This window comes from Prinia subflava, chromosome 22 (genome assembly GCF_021018805.1).
Source record: "Prinia subflava isolate CZ2003 ecotype Zambia chromosome 22, Cam_Psub_1.2, whole genome shotgun sequence".
Classification (NCBI taxonomy): Eukaryota; Metazoa; Chordata; class Aves; order Passeriformes; family Cisticolidae; genus Prinia; species Prinia subflava.
The window spans coordinates 3,460,232-3,475,723 of record NC_086268.1 but is presented as its reverse complement, the minus strand read 5'-3'; the positions used below and the strand labels follow the sequence as shown (position 1 = coordinate 3,475,723).

At 47.2% G+C, this 15,492-nt stretch overlaps 1 protein-coding gene across 13 annotated transcripts in view; it reads right to left on the bottom strand.

Annotated features, from left to right (window-relative positions):
* The window catches only part of GRAMD1B (GRAM domain containing 1B), a 103,504-nt gene that overhangs the window by 6,610 nt on the left and 81,402 nt on the right, over positions 1–15,492 (bottom strand). For all 13 annotated transcript variants that reach the window (XM_063418023.1, XM_063418021.1, XM_063418020.1 and 10 more), the window contains 14 exons: positions 15,372–15,475; positions 14,293–14,388; positions 13,853–13,933; positions 11,116–11,231; positions 10,553–10,709; positions 8,722–8,911; positions 7,658–7,801; positions 6,946–7,064; positions 6,188–6,330; positions 5,290–5,393; positions 4,375–4,578; positions 3,458–3,548; positions 1,507–1,614; positions 55–172 (listed from right to left, as the gene is read on the bottom strand). In XM_063418023.1, coding sequence (XP_063274093.1) covers positions 55–172; positions 1,507–1,614; positions 3,458–3,548; positions 4,375–4,578; positions 5,290–5,393; positions 6,188–6,330; positions 6,946–7,064; positions 7,658–7,801; positions 8,722–8,911; positions 10,553–10,709; positions 11,116–11,231; positions 13,853–13,933; positions 14,293–14,388; positions 15,372–15,475 — 1,775 coding nt within the window. The remainder of the gene's footprint in view (positions 1–54; positions 173–1,506; positions 1,615–3,457; positions 3,549–4,374; positions 4,579–5,289; positions 5,394–6,187; positions 6,331–6,945; positions 7,065–7,657; positions 7,802–8,721; positions 8,912–10,552; positions 10,710–11,115; positions 11,232–13,852; positions 13,934–14,292; positions 14,389–15,371; positions 15,476–15,492) is intronic.

Genomic DNA, 15,492 nt, shown 5'->3' with positions numbered 1-15,492 from the left:
GGAGGACACGGTGACAGCCTGGTGACAGCCCTGCCTGCAGCTGTGCAGCCTCACCTGGTCCAGAAGCATCACGGAGGATTTGATGATCTCGCGCCATTTCTGCAGCTCCGAGTCGTGGTACTTCTGCTGGGACTCCAGCAGCTGGGCCCACTCTGTCTGAGACTGGGGTAACCTGCCACAAAAACACAGGCAGCACCCCTAAAACCACAGTCTGCACACACATCTCTCTTTACTGTGAGGAATAGTTGCACTGGCTCTTTTTCCCAAGCCTTTCAATTTAAATCCCCAAAGCAGAACTGAGGGGAGTGGAATCAGGACTCATACAAGGAGTCCAGGGGCTTGGATGGATTCAGATGCTTCCACAGCAATCGTGGCTGCAACACAAAAATTGCCCGTGTGGAGCCACCCACATAATTCCAGCATTTGCACATCACACTGTGCAAACAGGATGTAAGTTCTGTACTTAAATATTATTGCAGTAGGCTAAAAAAGCAACAGAAAAAAGATAAAATCACCTGAAGTGTCTATAATCATCTAAAGTATCTATCTGTGGGGAAGCAGCAGGGCTGTTATGGGGAAGATAAAAATTCCCTGCCCTAATGAGGGGAAATGACACAAATAGAGAAAAAAATTCCAACACAGTGGTAGCACATGGCTATGAATGCTTGAAGTTAAACCCAGGGAGCAAGGGAGCAACCGGGACCCCAAACGAGGGACACAAGGGGACAAAAACATCTCAGAAAAGTGGATGCAGGATGTTCCCAGCCTCTAAAAATAGACCAGAGACCATTCAGGCAGGACACGTTGCTGATATCTGGATCCACACCTTCCAAAACACAAACCCAACAGAGTGTGTGTCCCACATTCTCCTCTGAGTGCAAAGGGATCACTCTAAGCTGCTGCTTCCCATGCACAGGGAAGCATCAAAGGAGGGGAAGTGACCACCTCACCAAAACTGCTGAGCATTTATTCACAGAGCATCCCCTGGTGGCCTTAACTCTGCTCTTCAGCTCAGGGGAAATGCACACAGCCCTTCAGCTTCACCTGTTTTACACAAAGGTGAGAGCCCAGGGCTCTGGAGTGATGGGGGAGCCTCTGACATGAAACAAGGAGAGACCCAGGTGTGGCTGTGCCCTGTCATTGTGGGACACGAAAAAGATGAGAGACTCCAAGTATTTCAGGAGGAAAAGGGCATAGAGAAAGCATTATTGTCTAAATTCTTCCTGCTTTTTGTAAGGTGTTCCAATACAGATTTAACATGATTGGAGCGACACCCCTCTAATCCCACCTCTAATCTCTAACCCTCTAATCTCTTAAACTAGAGAAAGAGCTAAAATGGGGGTTTTTTTGAGAACTAGAAGGGCAAAACACCACCCGGAGAAAGATTTGTTTTGAGAAAGGATAGTTAGCTGTTCGCCAAGACTGAGAAGGATCTTTCTCGAGAATTTTTCCCTTGGGGAAAAGCTGCCAGCAGGCTGAAATCTTTATGACCCAGACACATCATACCTCTCCTGCAGCCTGAGGCCCTGCCACGCTGTCAGCGTCTGCGTGGTGTACTCCAGCATCCAGAGCTTGTAGAACAGCATCATGTTGAGAATGACCAGCAGCACCAGACTGCAAAGAGAACACGGCCAGCTCAGGAGCCTTTCCCAGCTCTCTGCCTGCCAGGAGCACCTGGGACAACACCCAGGACTTTAAAGGTGTCTGAAGCCTGGTCCATGCTGTGAGTGGGGATTTCATCTGAGTGAGCAACCAAAACTTCACCTCGTGGAAGAAATGTGTGAGCCAGGAAGACAGACAGACAGACAGACAGGGGTGACAGCTGAGGTAGAACTGGGTGAGTGGATGCGCTGAATGCAGAGAAAGGGAGGGAAATGGGAGAGTAAAGAGGTAAAAAAAGAGAGAGACAGTACCTGAAACAGATCCTAATGGGAGCAGCGAAGAGAAAAGACGGAGTAGCTGCAGGTTAGAAACGGAGTGACACGAACTGGGCTGAGAGGAGGAGGCTCAGACAGGGCAGAGGGACAGGAAGAAAGGAGCAGAGGGAAGAGAGGCAGCAAGGACAGACAGGGATCCGTGTGCCTGCACTGCTGGTGAAGCTCCCTCAGCACAGCCGAGCTCCTGGGGACAGCAGGTGGCCGTGCAGGCCCTGTGACACACACACAGCGTTCACATCCAGCCTTCCCCACTGCCAGCCCTGCCCTGCCCGGCCCCTCTCACCCCTCACCACACAGGGGCGTTTCTGCTCCTCCCCAGGAAGAGATTCCAAAATGCCAGGCTGGTGCCTGGCTGGGAACAGTGCAGTTATTTTGCTGGAAGAATGGCCCACTATGACCAGTTCAGTCAGGCGGATGGCAACTGGCCAGAGGAATATTCTGGAAACGTCACAGAGGGCTCTGTGACCCGAGTGAAGCTGCCAGGAGGCACTGGCACAAAGATTTGGTACCTTTGTGCTGTGTTCTCATCACGACAGCACCTTGCACCACCTCATTTATCCCTGCCTGGGTGCTGCTGCAAACCTCTGGGAGCAGGAATCACAGGGAGGAGCTCAGCTGGAGCTGGAATTTCAGTCCTGAAATCCCAACTTCACTCCTCTCTAGGAGCCGGGTGGAGCTTAAGGAAAAGCTGAGCCCAGGTCAGAAAAGCCTGGATCACTGCTTCAGACTGCTCTACTCCACAGCACTAAATGCAGGCTGCAGTCAGCCCAGGGGCACAGGAACAGTAAAAACAGAGAGGTGAGGAATTAAACTGAGCCCCAGGGATGTGAGGGGCCCATTCCCAGCTCACTTGGGGAGCACATCCCAGTCTAAACCAGTCCTGAAAGGTGCGGCAGGAAAGACACCCAAACCACAGAGTTTGATGAAATCACAGCCATCTCTCGTGCTTCAGGTGTTTCTCTACTTATTGTGCAGGAATCACCTCTAAAGGGTGCAGCTGCTTTCTGGCTGTGCCTCTGACCAAAATCCCTGCCCAGCTCCAGACAGGGAAAGGTTTTTCCAGAGGGAAGATGTGACAGAATCCTCACATACACTGAGCCCTGTTGTGGCAGTGACTCCCAGGGAGCTTTGCACAGTCATTGTCCATGACAGCAGCTTGTGTGTCAGCAATTAAATCACTTGTTTTAAATTACCCACACACACAGTTTCTACATGCTGTTAAAAATCTCTTAACTGTGTTCCTGAAGTAAAAAATAAAAAATAAAACACTTATACGTGTTGCATTTCTTCTCTTGTAGGTATTGACTCCTCTCTTTTTGCACAGCTGCCTCTGTCCTGACTGTCAGTGTCCCAGCCCTGCCTTTAGGACTCAGAACAGATCTGCAAAGCCCATGCTTGGCTAAAACAAGGGCAAAACTGAGGGGAAATGAGAGGAGGGAGCACAGAACTCCAGGAACACAGATCAGCCAAAGGTGTTTAAAGCTGACTGGGAAGGAAAGCAGAAGAAAATCCTCACTTACACGAAGCTGATGACAAGGAGCAGCTTGGAGACACTCTGCAGGTGGAAGCCACTGGGGCTCTCCTCAGGGATGTGCCGTGTCTGAGTGGAACCTGAGGAGATGGGGATGAATTTGGGATGGGAAACAGGGAAGGGCAACCCCTGAGCCTCCACCCACCCCTCCACCTCACCCAAACAACCCCAACACATCCTCCCTGCCCTGCTGGAACCCTGGGCACTGGGAATTTCAGGGTTTCTGTGCTGCCAGGCACTGACCCCCAAGCAAACACTGCATTGACCTGAGGCCGTGGAACAGGCTCCAAAATTGAGTGACAGCGCTGGGATTGTGGGTGTGGAGTTTGGATAGAAGTGTGTGAGATCACAGGGTGCAAAACAGAGTTTAGGATTTTAGAATATAGTAATATATATAAAGCAAGATGGAGGTTTTAGGGCTTTGGCTAAGTTCTTCTTTTTCACCCTCTCCTTTCATGGGTTTGGGTGGTGTTTTGTAATTGGGTAGAAAAGTCTGCATGAATTGGTATTTGGTAATTGGTTACCAAATAAACTGGTAAAAAAAAAAAAAAGGTAAAAAAAAAAAGAATTTTAATTGGGTAGAAAAGCCACCATGGGTGGCTGGTTATTGGATTAAAAGTAAAAATAATTTAGGTGTCATTTCTTAATTGGACAGTTTATCATTTAAAGGCCTTGTAGAGAGAGATATGGCTCCATTTTTAGTTTGTTAGCTTGAAGTGCTGTAGAACTCACAGTTTTTGAGACTACAGATAAGAATTAACAAACATCTGACTCCAAACAAGAAACACCATCCCGTGCGTTTAATCCCGACTCTGGCAGAAAAAGAAGATAAAGAGCTACACCCCCCTCTGTGACAAAGCCCCCGTTTGTCCCCATGCCCAGGGCTGGGGGTGTGCAGCTCCTCACCTGCCACGTGCTTGATCCGATGGGCGACCTCCTCGTCCGTGGGGGTGGTGACGGGGCTGAGCACCTCCTCCAGGTGCGGCACCCGCAGGTGCGCGTGCGCGCGCTTCCGCCGCCGCACCGTGGGCTGCTTGCTCACCTTCTCCTTGGGGGATTGTCTGTGCACCTCGGCCAGGTACGTGCTCTCTGTTTTGGTCAGCTCGCTCTCTGCAGCGCCAAGGGGAGCGGGAAGAGGGGTGGTTTTGCAAAGAGAGAGAGAGAGAGAGGTTTAACCCCTCTGCTGTGATGCCTGAGGATTTCAGCTTTTCTATTTTTACATATTTGTAATCCTGCAATTCTTTAGTGTAGAACTCTAAACTCCAGATAGAGAGTTAGCTGATGTTCTCCCATTTTGGGCAGACACAACAATTCCTCTCCAGGCCTGGCAATCAAGGACACCTCACTGCCTCAGGCCTGAGAGATGGGAACAAAAGTGAGTTGGGGCAGCAAACTTGGGGTCAATGACTTCATTACCTGGAGCTGTCATTGGAAGATGAAGCCCCAATCTGCAAATGGACCAAACTGATCAAAGTGTGCAAACCTGTGACCATTGTCCATTTTGGGTGGGCTTCATCTGCCCTAAATGTACCTGAAGGCCCTTCCATAAACAGAATTGCTTTTTATTCTCTTAATTCTGTCTGGGCTCTGCTTTTGGGTAAGCCCAAAAAAGGCATCAGCTGGGCCAAAGAAGAGAGATTTGTGCTCCACATTCCTCAAGTCTTTTACCATAATTTGACCCCAAACTGCCTGACAGGGAGCAGGATTTGATGCCCTGATTAATTCCAGCAGGTATTCTGGCTGTGGTAGCCCCTTTTATAGGCTGGACCATGCTGCCCACTCCCAGGCAAACACGAGTGCCACTGGCATTGCCACTCTTACCCAAATGACGGAAATAATCTTCCAGGCCACTCCAAAAATTCTTCTCAATGAAGGATTTCACCAGCCCCCAAGGCTGTTTCCTGTAGCGTAATTCTGTGGAAACCCTGTGAGGAGAGAAAGATCAGTCACTGCATCCTGGGGGTGATGTTAATTCGCAATCTTTGTCGGTGTAAATCCAGGAAATAATCATGTACACTCTTATTTCTGGAATGGTCCCAGCCCTTCCCGTTTCTAGAGGAGAAGTGCTGCTGGAAAAGTCCTCCCAAATTCAGGAAGAGCCTCTCCCAAGAGTAGCCCAGGGCCATTTGGCAGACATTTGGATTATCAGTACTGAAGTCACACAGAGTCACAGCTTTGCCCAATTCCTGTGCTCCTCCCCCCAGGAGAAGTTCATCTTGTTGCTTATCAGAGTCTGCAGTGATAACAGGCTCTGCAAACCCCTGCATCCAAGAGAGAGGCAAGAAAAATCTGTAAATCCTCTCCCTGATGCAGCTTTTGCCAACTCAGCAGGTGAAAATCCTGCCCCTACTCCTCGTAACAGGAATGTCCCAGCAACAGGACAAAGAAATAACCCCCTCAACCCCTCCTGACACACCCAAACAGCAAAGCTCCCTCCCAAAGGTGCTTTTTGCTCATCATCCACTCAGAGTCTGCAGTGATAACAGGCTTTTCAAACCCCTGTCAGAGAGAGGCAAGAAAAATCTGTAAATCCTCTCCCTGATGCAGCTCTAACTCCTCTGCATTGATGCCAACCCAGCAGGTGAAAATCCTGCCCCTACTCTTCGCGACAGGAATGAAGACAAAGAAACAACCCCTCAACCCCTCCTAACCCACCCAAAGAGCAAAACTCCCTCCCAAAGGTGCCTTTTGCTCATCATCCCCTCCCCGGGGGAGGTACCTGAGTCGGCTTTTGTTTCTGGCAACACGAGTCAACGTGTAGCGGTTGATGGTGTAGAAATAATCGTGGTAGGGGACGTCGTGGGTTAGCACCTCTGCGTCTATGACATAGCACTCGCTCTCCTGGCTGGCTTTGTACATTGTCTGCAGGAAAAAACAGCGTGCAGGGCAGCTCTGAGTGCGGGAGGGACACGGCTCTGAGGGACTGGTGTTGGAAAAACACAGCTCTACAGAGATGGGGCAGCTGAGAGGCTTTTTAAAGATTTTATTCCATTTTCGATCTCGTAGAAGGGTGAGACACAAGAGGTGTAAAACTCAACGCCATTCTAGCAGAAGCCAAACTATTTCTTGTTTACAATACCTTATAAATGCTTTTCAGACTATCAGCTTTTGCCACACAATGCTGCCAATACTTCTGACACCAACCACCTTTTATTTTACCCCACATGGTCTTGCTCCAATGCATCTTGAGTAATAACTGCTGAGCTGAGCACAGCTCAAAAAACACCAGTTTGGGTGAGGAAAACAGCTCTTAAGATGTGCTGCCTTGTTCATAAACTCAGCTACTTTTGCTGGGAAATTTGTGGTGCTTCCATTAAAATCTGATGTAAGATTAACTATTCATGGCTGCAGTGACTCTGGGCAGCAAGTTAAATCAAGGGAATGTGAACAGGGACAATGAAAACATGCTTTGGACAAGAAAATAACTCCCAGAGCAGCTTCTACCAAGCATTCCAGCCCTGCTCTGCTGTCACTTACCTGGGTCTCAGTGACTGTGGCAGTTTTGGGGGCCAGAGGGTTGGTGAGGGTGATGGTGTACAGGATCACTCTGGTCTGATTGCCATTTTCCTCCTTCTTCCAGGGGTGAAAGATAATATCTGAGAGGACAATGCAACACTGCAGTCAGCTAACTGGGGAGGGATCTCTGGTCAGTCCCCTGGGGAAAGGCAGAACCCTATAACCAAGCTGGGGATGGGATCTCCCTCCCCTTGGGCTGCTCTAGACCTCAGCTGAAACAAAGGGCTCCTGTGCTAAATCTGAATATTTTCCCCTCTTTCAAATGCAGGGAAAGGGGGAAAGGCTGGGGATTTATCTCCTTCAGCAAACCTACAGTTACAGGGAAAGGAGGACTGTGACTTCTCTCAGCAGCTCTGTCCGTGCCAGGGTCAGGTGTGGAGCTAGAAGAGCTCTTCCCTCACACTGCTAAGCCTTGAACAGAGAATCAGGCCTTAGGTGATGATAAAAAATAACATTAAAAAATCTCCTTTTTCTATTAAAAAAGCTGCTTCAGCTGTTAGAAAATGAAACCAGATGAGCACACAGGTCCTGCCTGCTTTTGGTCACTGCCAGCACGGGCCACGCTGTCCCAATATCTGCTCATGGTGTCACCCCAGCAGGCAAAATTGTCCCTCCAAGGCAGAGCCGTGCCCCTGCAGCCCCTGTGGCAGCCCCAGCAGCAGCAGCAGCCCACCAGAGAAGCGGCGCTGCTCCATGAAGTCCCTCTGGAACTGGGAGTCCGTGAAGAGCAGGTCGTAGAGCTTGTCCACGCTGAAGTTGAACACCTCGTTCACGTACTGGCGCCCGTTCAGGTCCTCGTAAAAGGCTTGGACTTCCCCTGTGGGGAGAGAGACCCTCAAAACCCAGCCACGACCCTCCAGGGTGATGGAAAATGTGCTTGCACAGCACCACTGTGGAACCCTGGGCACTGAGAATTCCAGATTTTCTGTGCTGACCCCCAGGCAAACCCTGCATTGACCTGAGGCCGTGGAGAAGGCTTCCAAAATTGAGTGACAGCACTGGGATTGTGGGTGTGGAGTTTGAATATCACAGGGTGCAAAACTTAGAGTTTAAGGTCTTAGAATATAGTAATATACATAGAGCAAGATGGAGGATTCAGGACTTTAGCTAAGTTCTTCTTTTTCACCTTCTCCTTCATGGGTTTGGTGGTGTTTTGAAATTGGGTAGAAAAATCCACATTGCGGGCCACGGGTGGTTGGTTGTTGGGTTAAAAGGAAGAATAATTTAAGTGTCATTTCTCAATTGGACAGTTTACCCTTAAAAGGCCTTGTAGAGAGAGATATGGTTCCATTTTTAGTTTGTTAGCTAGAACTCACAACTTGTGAGACTGTAACATAGATAAGAATTAATAAACATCTGAGTTCGAAGAAGAAATACATCCCTTGAGCATTTAATCCTGGTTCTAACAGAAAAGAAGATGAAAACCAATACACCAGGACCTCAATATTTCAGAAGGAACCTCAAGGAGGGACTTCAATGCTTTTTCTGCACTGATCCCAGGGCAGGAGTTGGGATGTCAGAAAGGATCAATAATTACACAGCTCGTTTTAGGGACATCCTAAAATTTTTAGGCACACCCTAAAATTTAAACACATTCACTTTCTGCAACCCACAATGGGAATTCCTTGCATCTTCATGGTCCAGAAAAGGATTTCAGGAGTCACCACTCCATTCCCTGAGGGGGAAGGATGGGATGAGGTGGAAATACCCCTGAAGGAACGGCCTTTCCCCACGTACCTTCATCGTGGGTGTCTGAGGAGTCACTGAGCTCGGTGGGAATGTCTTCGTTGTCATTGAAGTCCAGGGAGGGGGAGTTCACAGGGCCAATGATGTCGATTTTCTCTCCCATGATGTTGGCAATGCCAAGGTCTTTCTCCACAGGGCTCTCTGCCACCGCCTCCTCCTCTTCTGGGAGCACTCCATCGAACTGCAGCAAGGACAGGGCACAACAAGGGCAACATCAGCACCTGGAAATGGGCTCTGCTTCAAAAACCCTCACGGCTGTGAGCCAATTTCTGAGTATTTGGCCTTGACATATCTGGAAATTAAATAGAGGAGGACAATTGCCATACAGTGTTTGTAAAACCTCTCAAAAAATCAGTGTTCAAGCTTTGGGCACCGCCAGGTTTTTGTTCAGACAAGCACAATATTGTCCAATACTGGGTTTGCTCCTGAACAAGCTAAAAGAACCTGAGGGAATATCTAAACAAGGTCTGCTCTGCCAGAATACCAGGAGGGTACACACTGTTTTCTAGGGAATAACTGAAAGAAGGGAAGAAATTATAACCCTTCTATGTCCAAGGCTTTTCATCCAGCACCATAGAGAGGAAAATGCTCTTGCTGCTGAGAGTCCCAATGAGAAAATCACTGACCAAGGACTGAAATCAGCAGCAGTGGAACGGGAGCTGGAGGATGACCAAACCTCATATAACCCACGGGGTGCTGGATTTTTGGGAAAACAAATCCCTGCTGCCACAGGAGGGAGATGTCTTGGGTTTGCAATAAGTAACCAAAAATGTGTGTTCTGTTTTCTGTCTGTTGAAACTCTTTGGGGAAGTTTTGTTGTTTTCTTTTTTTTGTTTTATCTCTTGTATACCCATTCCTTATAACTCCAGGGGGAGGGGGTGGTGCCATCTGTTCAAGCCAGCTGTGGCAGGGTTCTTTATCCCTTCCAGGACCCATCCTCCCTCCAGGGGATCTCTGCTGTCCAGGGGCCATCGAGGCTCCCTGCAGGGCTGATCCAATTCCATCATCCATGGGAGATGCTGCACCCAGGGGAGGAGCCCAGCATTCCCACCTGGATAAACCCTGGGATTCAGAGCCCAGCACAGCCTGTGTGCACTGCATTCCCACCTGGATAAACCCTGGGACTGAGAGCCCAGCACAGCCTGTGTGCTCTGCATTCCCACCTGGATAAACCCTGGCATTCAGAGCCCAGCACAGCCTGTGTGCTCTGCATTCCCACCTGGATAAACCCTGGCATTCAGAGCCCAGCACAGCCTGTGTGCTCTGCATTCCCACCTGGATAAACCCTGGCATTCAGAGCCCAGCACAGCCTGTGTGCTCTGCATTCCCACCTGGATAAACCCTGGCATTCAGAGCCCAGCACAGCCTGTGTGCTCTGCATTCCCACCTGGATAAACCCTGGCATTCAGAGCCCAGCACAGCCTGTGTGCTCTGCATTCCCAGAGGAAGAACAGACCCATCTCACCCCACTGCACCTTCAGAGGAAACTGCCCCTGCTCCAGGATCGTTGCTGCAACAGAGCCACATCTGTCACTGCAGGAGGGCTGGGCTGGGCTGCTGCAGCACCCTGAACAACAGCGGGTCAGGCTGTGTGCTGACTCTGCCAATGTTTCTAAGATTTTTGTTTGTTTGCTTGTCTTTTGTACTACTACATTTGTATTTTTTATCTTCCTAGTAAAGAACTGTTATCCCTATTGCCATATCTTTGCCTGAGAGCCCCTTAATTTCAAAATGACAATAGTTTGGAGGGAGAGGTTTGCATTCTCCATTCCAAGGGAAGCTCCAGCTTTCCCTTTCCAAACCAAGACAGGAGAAATCTCACCGAGGCTGGGGCTTCGCTGCTGCCCGTGGAGGTCAGGGTGCTGGCAGTGACAGATTTCTTTGGCAGCTGAGGGCTGGCTTCTGGCTTGGCCTCCATGCTGCTCTTGGAGGAGCTGTCGTTGACCTCATTCTCCTCCACGGGGATTTCTTCGCAGTAGCTGGGACGCCACAGAGAACACAGGTTTTTATGGTTACCCCTCTCACAACAGCTACAGCTGCACACACAGAGCAATGAGAACGTTTCTATGAAGTCTCCACGCTGTCCAGAAGCAGGAATGGCTCAGTGCAGGGGAGAGCAAGCCTCGATTTTTGGGGTGTTTACACAGGGACTGGCAAGCATCAGCACTTTCTGGCCACGCCACACAGCCTGGCCTTGTGCTTTGGCATTTCTGGAATTGCCCAGCTGGCTCAGCAGGCGTTTCAGCCCCTCCCAGCCCCCGGGAGGAAACGCTACACTCGGCCAGACCCCGGAATGTGTCAGGACCAGCAGCACTTTGGGGTGTGCAGCACATCCTGGGGCTGCTTTTGCCCCCTCCCAGGCAGAGCTGAGCCGTCCCCGCTCACCCCATGGTGTTGAAGTCATCGTCGGGGGGCACGTAGTCCTCATCGTCACTGGTCAGCCCCAGCTCGTTCCCGTAGCACTGGTGGACAAAGTGCCAGAGCTCCTTTGGGCACAGGGGCTGAAACAGGGGACACAGGACATCACACGTGTGCAGCCAAAAAGAGCAAAATAAAGTCTGGAATGACCATTCCTTGCCCTGAAAGGAGCAGTGAGACATTCTGACACTTGAGCTGAGATCCCTTCTGTGGGTTCAGCTCTGTGAAATTCCATTTTACGGAGTTTATTATGTGGGTTTTTTTTAATAAATAAAATTATTTATTTATATATTATTTATTATACTAATTTGTTTCAATAATAACTTTTATATAAAATAATTATTTGTTTTTATAACTAAAAATAGAATAAATAAAAAATAAATAATAAAAATAAATAAATAATTATCTTTATAAATAAAAAACTCCACAAAATGGAATTTTGTATTTTCATAAATAATGGAAATTTATATTTTTAATATATATAAAAATACATATTTACATATAATGGAATCTTAGGTTTATATATGTGTATATACAACAATAATATTTATATATAAAATGTATTACTTATAGATATACATACACATATATATTATATAAAATATGCTTTACATAATATATAATATATATGACAATATATGGTAATATATGTTATTATATGCAATGTTTTATTATATTATTATTTTTTATTTTTATATTTTATTACTTGTTTAATGTCTGGCCTAGAGATTGCCCCCACTGAGCACAAACAGGCTCTGTCACCAATAACCCTCCACCATCAGCCCAGGTTCTGCCCCAAAATCTGCCACTGATTTTTCCATGGCACAATCTCTAAGTAATCTTTAAGTAATAGTTACTTAAAATTATCAGGAAGCTACACCCAGAGCAGCTCATGGATGAGATTTCCAACTAAACAGTGCTGGAATGTATTAATTAAAGCACTAAATCTGAATTTCCCTCCACAGATGATTTCCCCACCTCTTCTGCTCTGCCTCCATTTAATATCTGCTGCTTCACCAGACCCCAAGACCTTACAAGGTTTTTTTTTTCCTCCCTTCAACTTTGTTTAAATTAAAGCTGCCTGAAAAATCCCAGCTGCAGGGAAAATTATCTAAAACAGCAACGAAGAAAAACATTTCCTGCTGCAGTTTGGAATCAATAGGAGTTGGTGTCACCAGACATCCCTATGAAAAGTAAAAAAAAAAAAAAAAAAAAAAAAGTAAAAAAGAGAAAAATAATTATCCAGACCACTGAAAAAAGCCCAGATTTTAGGGATGCAGATCAGTGATCACCACATGACTGTGACATGAGGCTCTGAAAAATGGGGCAGGAAAACTTGTGAGTTAAAGATGTGATACAGGGATAAAAGGGGACTTTCACCCATAAGAAACTTATGACCAACATCAAAGATTTCTTAGTAATGAGGGGAAACAAACCCAGTGAACTTTTTCTGAGTTGCTGGCTTGAATTTCTTCCCATAGTAACTGCATGGGATAAGGCAGGAATTTTTTAATCTAGCTCCCTACAGCAGCAACCAAAAGCATGGGGAAAAAAAACCCTCTAATGAGGAACTTTCATCCAAAAAATGTGACTGTTCCACCTCCTCCCCACACACATTAACTCACATCCATGTCTTATCAGGAAAACTGGATTCAGCTCTTTCTCCTGCCAGCCATGGATCCCACATGTGGAAAAAGAGCTCTGGAAGTGCTTCCCGTGTTTATCACTCTCAGTTCCCTTTTGCCTTGACCCTGAGACCAAGGGCGCTGAATTTCGTGGGGAAATTCAAAATTCAGGTTACAGCCCATGGAGCAACAGAGGCTGCCCAAGGTGATCCTTCCTCCTCCTAAATCCCACCCTGTTTTTTGGGATGGGGTCTGAATTCCAGCCAGGACACCTCGAAATGCTGGGAGCACTAACATCAGGTTCCTGCTGCAGGGAGGCACAAACACCCTGCACACTGTGGACCAGACACCCGGATCAAATCCAGGATTTACAGGGCCCCTGGCACAGCAGGAGCAGATTTATTTTAAAATCCAACCCAGTGCACCCACAGCGGCTCTCACTTGGATCTGGGGTGCCCTGAACATTCATTTTCTGTCCTGTCTGGACCTCCACACTCCTGGAGCACAGATTTACTGAGAGCTCGGTGTGCACAGTGAGTTATTCCTGCTGCTTTTTGAACTGCTTTCTTGAGGGCTGCTCCACTGTGGAATTACAGACTTCCAAAAAAAAAATTCCCTTCTGAGACCCTGATTCCTCAGCAGAGGCAGAGTGGCACCTACTGTGTGTGATTTACCCCAGAAAATGGGTGATTACCCCAGAAAATGAGTGATTTACCCCAGAAAATGGGTGATTTACCCCAGAAAACAGATTATTTACCCCAGAAAATGGGTGATTACCCCAGAAAATGGGTGATTTATCCCAGAAAATGGGTGATTTACCTGGTGACTGACCCCAGAAAAATGAGTGATTTATCCCAGAAAATGTCTGATTTACCCCAGCAAAAAATTCCCTGCAAAAAGAGGGAATTACACCTGCAGTCATGAACCTGCTCTGCCTGAACACTTGTGTTTGCTGTCCCTACTGCCTCAACACTTGTGTTTGCTGTCTTTAGGTGTTTTTTCCAGTCAGAGGTGATGCTCCTGCCCATATCCATCCCCACCCTTCCACCCCAGCCCAGCCCTGAGGTTTCCCTCTGTACCTTGTCCAGCAGAGCATTCTGCCAGAGTCTGAACATCATCATGTACGTCCTGTCCCGAGCCCCAAAGGAAGTAAAAAAGTGCTGGATGGGGAGAGAGCGAGAGAAAAAACAGCTCAGAAAACAGCCAAAAATTCAGAGAAGGACACAACAAGCCTGGTTTGGTACATATAATGGTTATATATATATATAAAATACTGGTTTGGGGTCGCTTTCCAGCTGGAGTGAGCCACCCATACAGCACAGAGTGAAGCTCGTGGAGAGGCTCTCACTGGGAGTGAGCACTGGAACAGCTCTGTGCTGCTTTTTTTTTGTTGATAAATAAAATTGGATATTTTACCTGGCCTCACACCCTTCATCTGAGCCCCAGCTCAGCACAAACCCTGCCCCAGTTTGGAAAAACCCCCCACACACTCTAAATGCCCTGAGGGATGGGGATGTACCTTTTCAGTGTCAGTGCAAACTTGGATGGCATTGGGAATGAGCCGTGCTGTCTTCTCCTTGGTCATGGAGCAGATGTCCTTCAAGCGAACTGTCAGCTGCACCAGGGAGGGAAAAACAGCAGCAAAGGGAGAAACTGGTGAGAAAGGCAGCAGGGAGAGCCCTTCTGTGAAAAATGAGGTTCACTTTTTTGGTTAAATTTAAAAAAGTTTAATAAAGACACAATAGGAGACAGAGATAAAACAGGCGGGTGCTCGGCATTCAGCCAAGAGCACACCTACTACCTTGGAGAAATTCTTTAAATACTTTTTTCTATTACATCTTCCTGCTGTATATTTATAGATTATTATGCATATTCATATTTTTCTGAGAACTCTTTAGCATGGCCCCTCCTTGGGTCTGCTTTTTTAGAGCATGACTGTTTCCTGGCTATGGTTTTATTATCACTTCTAGTTTGGGCTGTGGTCTATACTTTTTCAGACAGCAGATGTTGTCAGTTTTATATTTTATTACTTATTTAATGTCTGGCCTAGAGATTGTTCCACTGAGCACAAACAGGCTCTGTCACCAATAACCCTCCACCATCAGCCCAGGTTCTGCCACTGTGATTTTTCCATGGCACAATCTCTAAGTAATCTTTAAGTAATAGTTATTTAAAACTATCAGGAAGCTACACCCAGAGCAGCTCATGGATGAGATTTCCCACTAAACAGTGCTGGAATGTACTCATGGAAGCACTAAACCTGTATTTCCCTCCACAGATGATTTCCCCACCTCTTTAATTATATTAATAATTAATGTAATTAACAGCAGTCTTCATTGCATGTTTATTGGATGCTACCTCAACTAAACAGACAGTTCACTTATAATTACATCAGCTACGATTACTATTAAGTTTTTGTTAATAGCAGAAATAATAGCGAAGTTATTTTAGCGTTAATATTAATAATTGAAATTAATAATTGAAATATAGCTTTCATCTTAATATTTGGAAAAAAACCCTTTATAATATGTATTTTTAACAGCTTCCAAAGCAACTTTGAGCACAGTCCGAGCTCGGGGAGCAGGGGCAGAGCCTTACCAGGGTCTCCCAGCGGAAGATGTTGCTGTAGAAGCAGATCCAGTTCTCGGAGAGGTAGAGGCGGCCCTGCAGGAGAATGTCTCGCTGGAGAGCACATGAGTAATCTGTGGAGGGCAGCACG